Source organism: Thermobia domestica, chromosome 7, assembly GCF_964235325.1.
Source record: "Thermobia domestica chromosome 7, izTheDome1.hap1.1, whole genome shotgun sequence".
NCBI classification, from domain to species: domain Eukaryota; kingdom Metazoa; phylum Arthropoda; class Insecta; order Zygentoma; family Lepismatidae; genus Thermobia; species Thermobia domestica.
The window spans coordinates 150,207,468-150,220,968 of NC_137460.1; the positions used below are offsets into that span (position 1 = coordinate 150,207,468).

The 13,501-nt window shown below is 37.1% G+C and overlaps 1 protein-coding gene across 1 annotated transcript in view; it reads left to right on the plus strand.

Annotated features, from left to right (window-relative positions):
• Positions 1–13,501, plus strand: part of LOC145690488 (aurora kinase A-like) — a 58,596-nt gene that overhangs the window by 38,221 nt on the left and 6,874 nt on the right. The window contains exons 9-10 of the mRNA XM_081765411.1: positions 4,309–4,540; positions 11,682–11,876. Coding sequence (XP_081621537.1) covers positions 4,309–4,540; positions 11,682–11,861 — 412 coding nt within the window. The 3' untranslated portion in view covers positions 11,862–11,876. The remainder of the gene's footprint in view (positions 1–4,308; positions 4,541–11,681; positions 11,877–13,501) is intronic.

Here is a 13,501-nt window from a genome sequence, read left to right on the forward strand (position 1 = left end):
AAGTGAGTATCGTTTCAGTGAGAAACTAAGACTTCCAAACTATACGAATTCAATACTCAAACTTGAAGTAGTACGTCTATAAGAAGATCAAAGATAGAACCTGTTCCTCGGACGCTGAATCCATATATATATATATATAATACACTGGTGTCCAAAAAGATAGCATAATTAATAAAAATGGGGAAACGTGGGAACACACAATGGGAACAGCGGCATACAGCCATCATAGAACAGTGCGATCAGAACTGACCTTGCACACAGAAGAAAGCGTACTGAAGGTCCTACAAGGGCTGCTGGAGGGAGGGAAGAGAAATGCTCGAAGAAGAGCTGATAACAGCACACCACACCACAGTCGATTGCTGAGTCGTGTACAAAGCAGACGTGTTAGCAATAGTGTTAGTGCATCGTGAAGGCTTCAACATACCACGAGGACCCACATTAGACCCTGTCTTGCGGGGCGGGATAATTGGACGGCTGGAAGCTGGGCAAACACAAACGGAGGTGTCCAGAACACTGCATTTACAACAGAGTGTGATCTCACGGCTGTGGCACAGGTTTCAAACCAACGGCAACATCGCATGTGCACCAATTCCGGGTCGCCCAAGAGTCACAACTCCTTGACAGGACCGTATGTTGGTAAGAGCACGTCGGACTCGGTCGATGTCAGCACAGCAACTGTTATCAGAGCTTGCAGCTACTACAGGAGCACGTGTTTCAAGACAAACGGTGTACCGGCGACTGCATGAGGTTGGTTTTTACCCAAGATGCCCCGTCGTGTGTGTCTCTTTCGTGTGCAGCGCATAGCTCGCTTGAGGTGGAGCCAAGAACACAGGCACTGGACTATGGAACAGTGGAGTCACGTTCTGTTCTCGGATGAGTCGCGATTCAGCTTGCTGTCAGATTCTTGACGGACACTGATATGGAGAGAACAGGGGACACGCTACAACCCGCAGAGCATCATTGAAAAAGACCAATTTGGTGGTGGGGTGTGATGGTGTGGCGGGCATCATGCTGAATGGCCGTACTGACCTACACGTCTTCTAGAGTGGTACTTTGACTGGCCAGAGGTACCGTGATGAGGTACTGGAACCGTATGTGAGACTGTTTCGGGGTGCAGTTGGACCATCATTCATATTCATGGATGACAACGCACGTTGTCATCGGGCAGGTGTGGTGGATGATTTTTTTGGAGAAGGAAGATATTCGACGCATGTCGTGGCCTGCACGGTCCCCAGACATGAATCCAATAGAACATGTCTGGGATGCATTGAGAAGGCGGATTGCAACCCGACAGCCCCCACCACAAACGATTCCGGACCTGTGTACTGCCCTTCGGGCGGAGTGGCCAAGGATACCGATGGACCTCATCAACGAAGTGATCGGAAGCATGGAACGACGTTGTGCAGCCTGTGTAGCAGCGCGGGGTGACCATACGCCTTACTGATGCTCTTGATGTGGACTAGGATTTTGCTATCCCTTACTATTTTTATTCTATGACGACAAGGGTCGATTGCAAAGAGTCGGTTCTTGGTATCTTCTACCGTTTTTGTTCTACAGAAATCAGTATTGAAACAAGAAATAATAGTAAATCAAACAACCTCCGGTTTTGATAGAATGTTTTGGATAGTCGTGATATGTTATCTTGAGATGCTGAATCGTTTTAAAAAGAAAACTTCTTGCTATCTATTAGCGTGTTTATGTGGCAGTAAACGCTGAAACCAGAAAAGGCTAATTTTAACCACTTCCGGTTTGAATAGAGCTTCAACCCAGGAAATGAAACCTATTCTTAGGACGCTGAATGGCTTGCAAAAGAAGTCTTCATAGAATTTACCGTTTTTGCTCTACGGAAATCAGTATTGAAACCAGAAGTAATAGTAAATTTGATACGCTTCCGGTTTTGATGGATAGTCATGATATATTGTTTTGAGACTGAGTCGTTTACAAAAAAAAAAAAAAAACGCTTCTTCCTGTCTGTTACCATTTTCGTTCAATGGCGAAAAATGTTGAAGCCTGCAATGGCTAATTTAACTGGGTTAATGTAACAGATGGTACGTCTTTTTGGGGCACCGAATCAATTGCAGTAAAATGCATCTTGGTAGCATTTATTGTGTTTGCTCTACGGAAATTAGTATTGAAACCAGAAGTAAAATTAAATTTGAACCATTTCCTGTTTTAGTAGAATGTTGTGGATAGACGTTGTCTTTAGACGCTGAATCGTTTGCAAAATCCAGCTTCTCTCTATTACCGATTTCGTTCTATGGTAATAAACGTTGAAACTGGAAATGATTAGTTCAAATCACTTCCGGCTTTAATAGATGGATAATGGATCACATGAAACCTATTTTAGAGACTCTAAATCCATTGAAATAAACCGCATTTTAATAGTAGTTACCGTTTCGAAGTACGTTGACAGTGTGAAATAAAATATTTGGGTAGCAAGCACCATACATGCATTAGGATGAAGAACCATGTTAAAAGATAGGTTAAAGATCTGAAATGCCCAGTCAAGGTAACTCAGACACAGGAGGAAAGTCCAAAGTTTCGAGACATTCTTTTAAAAACTAGCTGAACCTGCGCTCTCTACACAGCGCATCATTCACATATAAGCACGAATGTCGTTGTCATTCCTCACAACATCTGTACATGCCCCTTTACAGACACAAGTGAAAAACATCTTGATAAAAATCGGCAAGGCGTACCATAAAGGGGAGATTTTTTCGATTATATTTTCAATATCCCGCACCGTTTACAGGATTTGAGCCTACTTCCGGTTTGAGTTCCTAATTCATGTATTATCAGTATTTTTTCTTCTTGTATGCAATATATAATAAGCAAATACATCACAAAACACATTTATAATGTCAGTGATATATGGCGTTCTTTGGGCAAAACACTCCAAACAATAAAGATATATCTTAAACTGGAGAAATGATTATCCCTCGTTTTACATTATTATCTGATCATGAAACAAACTCATGAGACATATACAACTATGTGGTGTTGGAATTGATGCTTTTTTTTTTTTTTTTTTTTTTTTTTTTTTTTTTTTTTTTAATTTCTACACTTCCAGTGTAACAGTAAAAATATAAAGAAATAATGGGCCATGTTTTTTAAATATTCACTTAGAACTGGACAATCTATGCAAAATTTGCAATCGATCAGTGAAAAAGTCGTCTTTCTAAAGCCTGTAGTTTCCGAGATCTCATTGTCGAAAGGATCGGCCACAAACACATAAACGTGAAAAACATATAGTTTAAAAGAACTCCAAAGATGGCAGCACAATTCATTTGCATCAATTTTGGAGAACTCTTATTAAAATACAAAAGCTTTGAGCAGTAATTTTAAGAAAAAGCAAACGTTAGGAAAAAGATCAATTTAAATAATTTATTTAAAGTACACATAATTTAAAATATTTGTCTTTGTTAAACGTGAAATCAAATAACTGTAAATCAAAGGTTTGAAATCAAACGTTAGAGGTTGGAGCTTAGGCGCTTTTATAGGTATTGTAGCATTTTAATAGATAATAATAAAACTGATTCTAACACGCATCATAATGTTGTTCCTCCTATTGAGTGTCACATCCAAAGGATTTTCCCTAGAAATAAAATTTATTTACGTTTTGATCACAGACATAGTTTTTGCTCAGACATGAAAGTTATAGCTGTAGCATCCAATGCACCCTCTCGACCATGTCTTGTTTTAGTCTTTTTGTTGTATTTGTTTAATTGCCTACATTAACATGAATGTGTTTCCTTGTATGAATATGTTCCACCCAATTGAAAATGTACACTCATGTCCAAAATGATTGTCGCGTATCTATAATTGTCTTTGTGTAAGAATATAATTTGATAATGATTTTGCAAGGTACTTTTAATACTGATACTATGTATATAATCGGGAAATGTATATTTATGGTAAATTTCATAGGAAAAGAATTATAAATACGAAAATTAGAGTGAGTAAAACAAAATGTTGCTAAATGGACAATAAAGTTTTATTTTCGTTTTATTGTTCTTATTTACTGCTCTTTTAACATGAAATTTGCCACGTTATACACACTAACATTATGAGAAATACCGAGTGAATTCGTTATCAAATTATATTCCTACAAGAATATATTTATAGACATGCGACAATAATTTTGGACATGAGTGTACATGGGTAGTGAAGTGTGAAGGACAAATGTAGCGTTTGTATTATATTAATTCTAAAGCCTTCTTGCCTATTAATTACGAGATTCATTAAGTTAATAATATTCTGACTTGAGGACAATTGAATTCAATGTATAATCTTTCATTTGTCTTTAAGGAGAGAAACGCTTTGTGGTACTTTGGACTATTTGCCGCCCGAGATGGTTCAAGGTAAAACTCATGATGAAAAGGTGGATCTGTGGAGCTTAGGTGTTTTATGTTACGAATGTTTGGTGGGGAAACCGCCATTTGAAGATGTCACATATGAAGGGACTTACCGAAGGATCAGTCAAGTTGATCTTTCGTTCCCTTCTTATGTATCAGCGCAAGCCAAAGACCTTATTACAAAGGTGAGTTATTTCATTTTCTTAAATACTTATTGACTCAAAATTGTATTTTTCTTGAACTTCCCTAAACATTGTGATACTTTAAATTTATTTCAATTGTTACATATTAACCAATCTGGGTTAGAATATAGTCGAAGCCAATTGTATGGTCCGATAATCCAACTTCCTTGGAAGCGAGATAGTGTGATGGGAAACGGTCCATATTGTGAGGTCATTTTGGATGATGAATTAAAGTTCCACTCGTGGTTCAGACCCTACGTTAAATAGTAGTCTCAGAATTTATAACTTCGATGTTGCACAAGAAAGCAAAACACAAACTTGACTCAACTGAGTTAGAGTAAGAATGGAAATGACAAATAGAATGTTAAGTGGAAGGAGTGCTGATTCTCATCAACCTCATTCAAGATCTCTTTAGAAGAAGCTGGTAAGAAGATTTAACTAGAGAAGATGGGATTACGGTGAAAGGTAGAACGGTTGAATGTATATGCGTTTGCAAATCATGCGTTTCTTCTTGCAGAATCTGAAAGAAAAATTAACACAATGTTAGTAAACTTGAGGGGGCGGATAAAGAAATGAAAATATATAACTTAAGACGAAAGATATAGTGGTTGGGAGGAGGGACCTGTAGTCGTAAAAAGTTTGAGGGAAAATAAATGAAACAAAGTAATTACTAGATTGAGGTACTTAAGTAGTGTTTTAGTGAAAATATGAATTGTGATCAGGGAATAAAAGTAAGGATAAAAGTACAGAAAGAATACTTTAGGAAAGAGAGAAAGGTTTTGCGAATAGCTAAATGGAATGTTACGAGAAGTACAGAGGCAATAGGCTCCCATATAAACTGAATACAAGAAGGACTGTACGGAGCAAGTGCAGAGCAGAAACGTGCAAGTTGCAGCATTGAGATAGTAGTGTGATATATATATATATATATATATATATATGTGTGTGTGTGTGTGTGTGTGTGTGTGTGTGTGTGTGTGTGTGTGTGTGTGTGTGTGTGTGTGTGTGTGTGTGTGTGTGTGTGTGTGTGTGTGTGTGTGTTTTGAACGTTCCACTGTGAATACCATAGTGGGACCCCCCGGATTATATCGCCGATAAACCCCTGGATTACATCATCGATTAAGCCCCACACGAAACGCACCTCACTGTAGCTGATACCGTAATATTCGTGGAATTAAGACATAGAATCCAACGATACAGTGTGCTATTGCGACACGGTTTCTTTTGTCCGAACCAGCCATCCACTATACCATTTACAAAAAATTACGTCTTGAGGTGGTCCTTCAGGTTCATGCTCTTAAAGCTATTCATGTCGTGCAGCATAAAATTAAATGCATCAAACTATACGAGCGCCATCCGACGGAAGATCGGCTGAAGTTTATAGTCACCATTGACGAGGCGTGAATATATCTGACCGTTTGTAAAAAAAAGTTCGAGCAATTACGTACGAAAGTATTGATGCAAGAGGACGAAGAAATTTCGTTCGTCAATACACCGAAAATTATCCACTTGGTTTCATTATTGTAGCTGGATTTTGTTATAGGGGAAAATTAAAGCTATATCTCATTGTCAACAATGTGAAAATCAATGCTGGGTGTTATCAGTTATGTACTTAACATATATTTGCAATAACGAAATCTCCACTGTATGGAACGGATACCAAATGGGTGTAAGTGCATCAGGACAATCAATCAAATCATCGTTGGAATTCTTCAGACGGATAGAAACCTAGAACTGGGATTAATCTGTTTCCGATATCCAAGTGAAAAGTCCCGATACAACCCAATGGATTACTATGCTTTTTAATTTCTGCAGTACTACATTTCTTCTCGTAAGATGCGCACAGTTTCCGACCTCTGGATAGCGTCCCAACAGGAGAGGAATAACATACCTCTTGTACACTTGCACAAGTTTTTTCCAATGGAAAGTGCACTGTCGGACAATCGTCAAGAGTGCATGACACATAGAACACGAACAATACTGGTGGAAAGACGAACTGCCATAGACAAATGAACACTTTGAGTCATCTATAAGGATGCCTGTGTATTCATCAGATATTCCATGCGGAGTATTTTGCTGTATGAAACAGAATAATGGTTATTACAAAAGCTTGATTTAAGAAAGAGAGAGATTGAAAGCCTTCGAAATGTGGCATTGAAGCAAAATAGAGAAAATTCACTGGATGCAAGATAAAGAGGTTAACTGAGATCCGTAACTTTTCATTTTGTGGTAAGTGATCAGCCAGTGATAAAGAAAGGATTGATATTTTTATGTAATAGTGTTCAAAAATCTTTATATTTTTATTCAGCCATGTTTAAAAATCTTAAACTCCTACTTCTCATTTTATATATATATATATATATATCGAACATTTCAAAGTTGCTGTGAAATTAACTTATTTTACTCAAAAGCACATTATTTTTTAAATGAAACATGCAATAATATCTTCTACACTGAAACTAGTCATTGTTTCTGTGTGTGTAAGCGTGCAGAGGCTTGTTCACCATCTACAGAACAAGTTTCGAATGTGACAATGCTTCTATTATAGAATGACCTCAATGCATCTAATCTCAGTAGTCGAATGTATGTAGCTTGTGGGTTACAATGTCACCGTGTTCGTACGAAGTAAAATGCTGAAAAAAAAAAAACTATCCTTCGAGTGTTATAATACTGCTCTTTCCGATGCAAAATGCACATGTGTTCGGATCATCCTACAATGCAAGACGTGAAGATCCATCATTTGCAATAAAAGTATCTTGTGTGTGCTTAACAAGCAGATTAGGTCAGGATATGTCTAATACCAGCGTAAGAAAGAAACTAATCAATGAAGTGCCACCAATCATACCCTGGACATAATACGGCATTAAAGCCGTGTTCTCTGGCCCAAATCCAGCAACATCAAAGACCATTGAATTGAAATTGAGGACCTCAGTGACTCGTTAAAAACATAGAAGGCTGATCAATAAAGAATGATCATAAATGAATAAAATATCTAATCCTCCAAATGTTGGCCTTTTTCAAAATAGTTCCCATTACATGCAATGCACTTGTCCCAACGTTTTTTTCCAATCATCAAAGACGTGCTGGAAGCCATTTTTGACCAGATCTTCAAAATCGCCTCCGCAGCTTTCACCCCTGAAGATGCTGAACTCCGTCTCCGGAGGTGTTTTTTCAAAGTTGGAAAAAGAGAGAGATCTCAAGAGGCTAAATCAGGGCCATATGAAGGATGGGGTACACACGGAACGTTGATCTGTGCAAGATAGTCAACAGAATTTCTGTACTGTTCTTCGCGTGTTACTTCCATGTTGCCTTATGCAAAACTGAAACTACGTGTGCTTCAACGGCTACCAAGGTCACATTCCTGATGTCATTGCCTTCAAATTTGCTCGATCTATTAGCCACTTCTCTCAATACACAGACGTGTTTCGTTTCCTGTGCCTTGCCGTTGTATTCACCTCATAAACACTAATCATCAGTCTACATATATATAAATCTATAGCGGAATAAAAGCTGAGGTGATGCCTTGCCATACAAACAACGAAAACCTGATTAACGTGGTTTGTTTGGTGAAAAGTAAAGATTTGTTGTTACTTTAGATGAGGTGTATGAGTACTAAAATGGCTACAACAAATCCTGGGCAGTATTTTACCGGTCAAAAGGAGAAAAACATTTTCAGAAGCCGTTCAATGAATTTTTCAAAGGTTTTTATTGATAGCGGGATATAGCTATGACAAATTAATAATACGTTGAACAAACGGAAAAATGAAAAGGTGATCTCGTTCTAGGACAACAGTCCTATGCTCTATTGTAACAAATGGTAAATAGTAATGCTGTAAATCAGATCTGCGTGTGTCAGGATAAGACTTCAAGCGATAATCAACTTCAGTACTAGGTGAAAGTGGGAAAAGAAATGCAAACATGTGCATTTACCCTTTTGGGAGGAGAAGCGGGAGTTGGAGCTAAAAACCTCGAACAGTGAAGAGTCTATGGAAAGCACGCTAGCAAAAGTAGAATAGAATCGACATGGCTGTACTTTTCTTCAGCCTGCAATATTTAAAGCTAAGATGTAGGGCAATAGCTCATTTCTATGGCCACCATCGTTTTGAAGTGTGCTCGGGATCCCGGTAAGAGAGCCTTAAATTTTGAATGTATTACAATGGTTCAGATTCCATGTTAAACTGTAGGTCCACGACTCATAATCTTTGTGCTCAAAAAAGACGCTAACTTAAACATTAGCAACCACTGTGTCTGTTTATTGTTCGTGGTCTGGAAACAATCTAAACTATACATATCGTCCGTACGGTTTTTCATTGTGGACAACTTGTTTTATTCTTCTAGTCATGGCTACTTTTTCAGATGACGATAGATTAAAATATGTATTTTGTTTGGTAATGAGGGGTGTTAAAATGGATTTGATTTGATTTTTAGTTTAGCGTCCCTTTCAGCAGCGAGGCTATATGAGACGTGGGGTGTTAAAATGGAATCTGTTCCTGTTCGGTTGCGTGTTTTGGATATTTACTTGGAATTTTATTGAATATATGCAGCCACCTAAGTTGACTTATTTTATGGAATTTGTTTCTAAGAAAAACTCTGAACATTGAGGCACTTGTACCGTTATGTGACTCTAGGTGCTTGATTTCCCTCCATGAAGAATTTTCCTCTGTTTGGGAAACCGAGGCACACATTGTATGAAATAGAAGTTACTTCGCATGAACAGAGGCAATGTATATATTGAATTCCAACGAAAGAAAGGAACGTTTCGTTTTAATTGGCGAATTACTTCTTTCACCACCAAACGGGCATTTTCTGTTGCAGCTTCATGGATTTTGCCTGATTTGAATTGTTTCATGGCGTCCTCCACTAACTCTTCGGGTCAAGTCACTCCATCAGATTTGGAGACACACCTTCGTCCGTCTAAACATATTCGCAGCTTGACAGACTTCTATACTCAAAATTTGGGTCATAACTTCTTGATCGTTTTTGGAAGAATAAATAAATAAAAAAATCATGTAGGGTAACTGTCCCAATAATTGACAGTGTACCAGTAATTGACACTGTCGTCTTTTTTCCGCCGCAACAAGACTGCGGGACTAGGTACAAGCAAATGCTGCCATCTTTTCTTCCTTTGCGGTGTTGTCAATCCCACACCATTGTTAATATTTGCCTCTAGGTAGTAGTTCTCCAAAGAAAACAAAATAGATGGACAGTGAGAAGTCAACCATGTTTTCAGCCTTCTAGTAACTGATACGCTTAAGATAAGTTGTTTTTGTATCCGGCGCTTATCAAATGGATCATAATAAAATCTGACGAGCTAATGATCTTTTGATGTAATTGAAGGACTAATAGATCAGACTAAACCAATAAATATAGCCTTCTTGAAAGTTACACCAAGTTTGCAGAAGGGTGTCAATTATTGGTCACAGGTTACCGGCAATGACCAGTAATTGACACCCCTGTCAATTACTGGTGGTTTGCCTAAGCTCAATAAATACCAACAGAAATTTGTATACCGTGTATTTCAGTGAATTTAAGTTGACTGGTAAAATTAAAAACATTTTTATAAAATCCCAGTAGTTGACAGGGGGTGTCAATTACTAGGCTGCTGTAGAAGAATTGTTCAAACGATTTACCAAGGCACACCTTTGCGATTAACAGAGAACCGACCTTGCTTTTTCAACAAAAAAAATATCTTGAAGTGGCAAATACCTTCATGGTACGGGATTAAGTGAGCCTAGGCCTTTTCCTTACTTTTCTTTGTCTTTTTGAGCGTTAAGTGTGACTATTAAGCAAGTGTTTTCCCTTAATCTACAGTACTCTTACATATGCATGTTACCACGGGCAGAGCAGCCTACAGTAGCCGATTGGTTGAAAAAAAAAATGCAATTTCATATGTTTATGCATACTGTGAAAGCTTTTATGAAACTAAGGAAAATTTTTACTTTGTTTCTTTACAAGTGAAATCACATATAATAGGTCTTGTCAACTTGGGGTGAATCTTTAGCTAGTTAGTGATCATTTGGATGGAATGCACCTACAAACGAGAGGGTACAGTCTTCTTTACGTATTGGTGATAACTCAGAGGAAAACGAAAAAAACAGGAGTGACACTAGTGTTAGAAACACTACTCGTGCCATCAACTTCGTCCGTTTAGATTCAGTTAGGTGGTGAAAATATCAACTCTTCTGTGGAATCGTCCTCCTTGAAATCGCTGTGGAACACACGTTGTTCTGATCTGAAAGATGACTTACAGTACGAAAGCAGAAGTAAACCGAGCAATACTGTCTGTTGTGACATCAGACATTTGGAATAATTATTATCAAAAGAAATAGGAACAAAAACTTGCAAATCAGAGGTATAGAAGGAAGGAAATTATTCTGGGAGCAGAAGAAAAAACAGAAACTTCAAAACGACAAAAGCACAAACCACAAAAATTTCAAAAGAGAAAGAAAGCAGTCAGTAAATCTAAAAGTGAACAACAGTACGTCGTCTGAAGAATCCAACATTCAGTTCCAAGCAGCTTCTGACGAGAGTCTGTTACTGGACAGTAACATTCCAACCACATCACATGAATTATGAACGTGTAAGATTGAAAAAGGGAAATACTAGTTGTTTATTATGATGAACGGTTTTATATCGGTCGCAGTATTGCTATATGGTTCATTAGAATAAGATATTTGGAGATGTCAATTACTGGGTCACAATATGTCAATTACTGGTACAATGATCAACTCTTCGTATACATATTGTAAAAAATAATAATTATTAGTCTATTATTTTATGGTGGTCTATATAGATGAAGGAAGGATGCCTTCGTACCTATACGAGAGATCAGTAAGTCAGGCTCATGTAAAGGGTGAAGAAACTTGCAATTTGTCAAATACTGCTCTTATACTGTCAATTATTGGGACAGTTACCCTATAGAGTCCATTGTATTCCGTGAACAAGTTTCATTTATTAGCTTATGAAGAAATTATCAAGTGAAATTGTTTAAATAAATGTCTTCTTATATTAATAAATCTAATTACTTTATGGTTTAAATTGTGTTACACGAAAGTAGTGTTGTTGACTTTATTTATTATTATTATTATTATTATTATTATTATTATTATTATTATTATTATTATTATTATTATTATTATTGCAGCTTTTGAAAAGGGAACCAGATGAAAGGTTGCCTTTAGAGAAAGTGCTAAGTCATCCATGGATTCTTGCCGCTAAGAAACTAGAGGAAACATCCGCTTCGACGAGTGGTGCCATGATGTCAGCACCTACTTCGCAAAGTAACCAACAAACAAGTCATTCTGCACATGAAACTGATGTGTGATAGAACTCTAGTCTGGTAAGTAAGGTTTGATGAACCCATTAAATTTAATTTGAATACATATTGATGCAATAATCCTTTCAATAATCCAATAATGTATGGTAGATATCTGTATACCTATACGAGTTACAAAAGAGACGGTCTAGCTTTATTCTGAAAATTAGTATTAGAATTCGTGTAATTTTTATTGTACCCATCTGCTGCAGCTATTCATGTCGCCTTCCATAAGCTCTGGGAAACTCTTATGAAATTATTTTTACTTTTCAGAATGTCATACTCATAATGTCTTTTTTCTTTCTTTCTTTCTTCATGTGCCCAGTTGGAAAATGTTTAAATTCTTGTGAATGTAACCTACACTCGACTAACTTCTATTGGGCGATATATTACCGCAAATAATTTGCTTTAGAACCTCTTTTGTAACAATATATATGTGAATAATGTAAAACTAGTTTTGTAGAATTGTTTTAATCATTGAAAAGCAATTGTAAAGTTACTTCTATGATTATAAATTTGCATGATTACATGCTTTTTAACTTAAACACTCAATTACATGAAATTCCAGTTAAGCAACAACTACATACCGTAATGAATTGTTTGTATGTAATGTGGACCTGTTTTTGTAAATTTGTGCCGATCTCTGTCACAACTTTATAAATTTACTAGCTGAAGTGCCCGTTTTTCGCACGAGAATAGGCTTATGGGAAATATTTGAATCTCCTTCCCCTTAGAATATTTATTCAATGAAAGTTTAATGAAAAATATACAGAAGATACTCTACTTTTGACATAAATATTAAAACACTCTACCCTCATATGTCTTTAATCAAATTGATATATTGAAGAAAGAAAAAAAGTTTGAAGTGGGTATTAGTTAGTTCCCAAAAGTCATTTCAAACGAGTCAGACTTTCTTCCGATCCCGAAGCCTATAAATTCGACACAAATTTCAGTCAGTTTTGACATTTTATTTCCGCTCTCCCTTTCCAATTCTCTGTTGATGGGGATGAATTTGGACTTAAACGTCATTAGGAGAGGTATTACTCATTTCAGCTTCTGAGAAAACTATAGTTTACATAGTAATACCAATCAATTTGCATTATTTTTACATGTCACTACTTCTCTCAGCCCTTGGGGTGATTTACTTTCACAATATTTTTCCAAATTGAAAGTTATATGTCTCCCAAGTTTCCATTGCTCCAGTTGTTCCGGATTTATGCTGGAATATACATACCTACATACAGATGTATGAGGAGCACCTTCGGCGCGTCCCTGTAAATTTCCGATCCCATGCTTGTTCATGCCTTAAACTTTGGATTAAATGTCATTGTAACCGTAACCTAATAGCTCGACGAATCCAAACTACGGATTCAAATGAAGACAGTCATTTGAAACATTTTACTTTTCACCCCTTCTCACCTTCCATGTCAATGTGATTGGACTTGGACTTTAATGCTATCGGAATTGTAATTATTAATCTCAGCCATATCGAGGACTATGGATTCAACACTAATATCGGTCGTTTGTGATTATTTTTACATGTCAACCCCTTCCCACCACCTCAGAGATGCTAATGGGAGTTAAACGTAAATTTAAATTGTATAGGGAATGTCGGCAATCAACTTAGGGACACCGAAAAATATGGATAC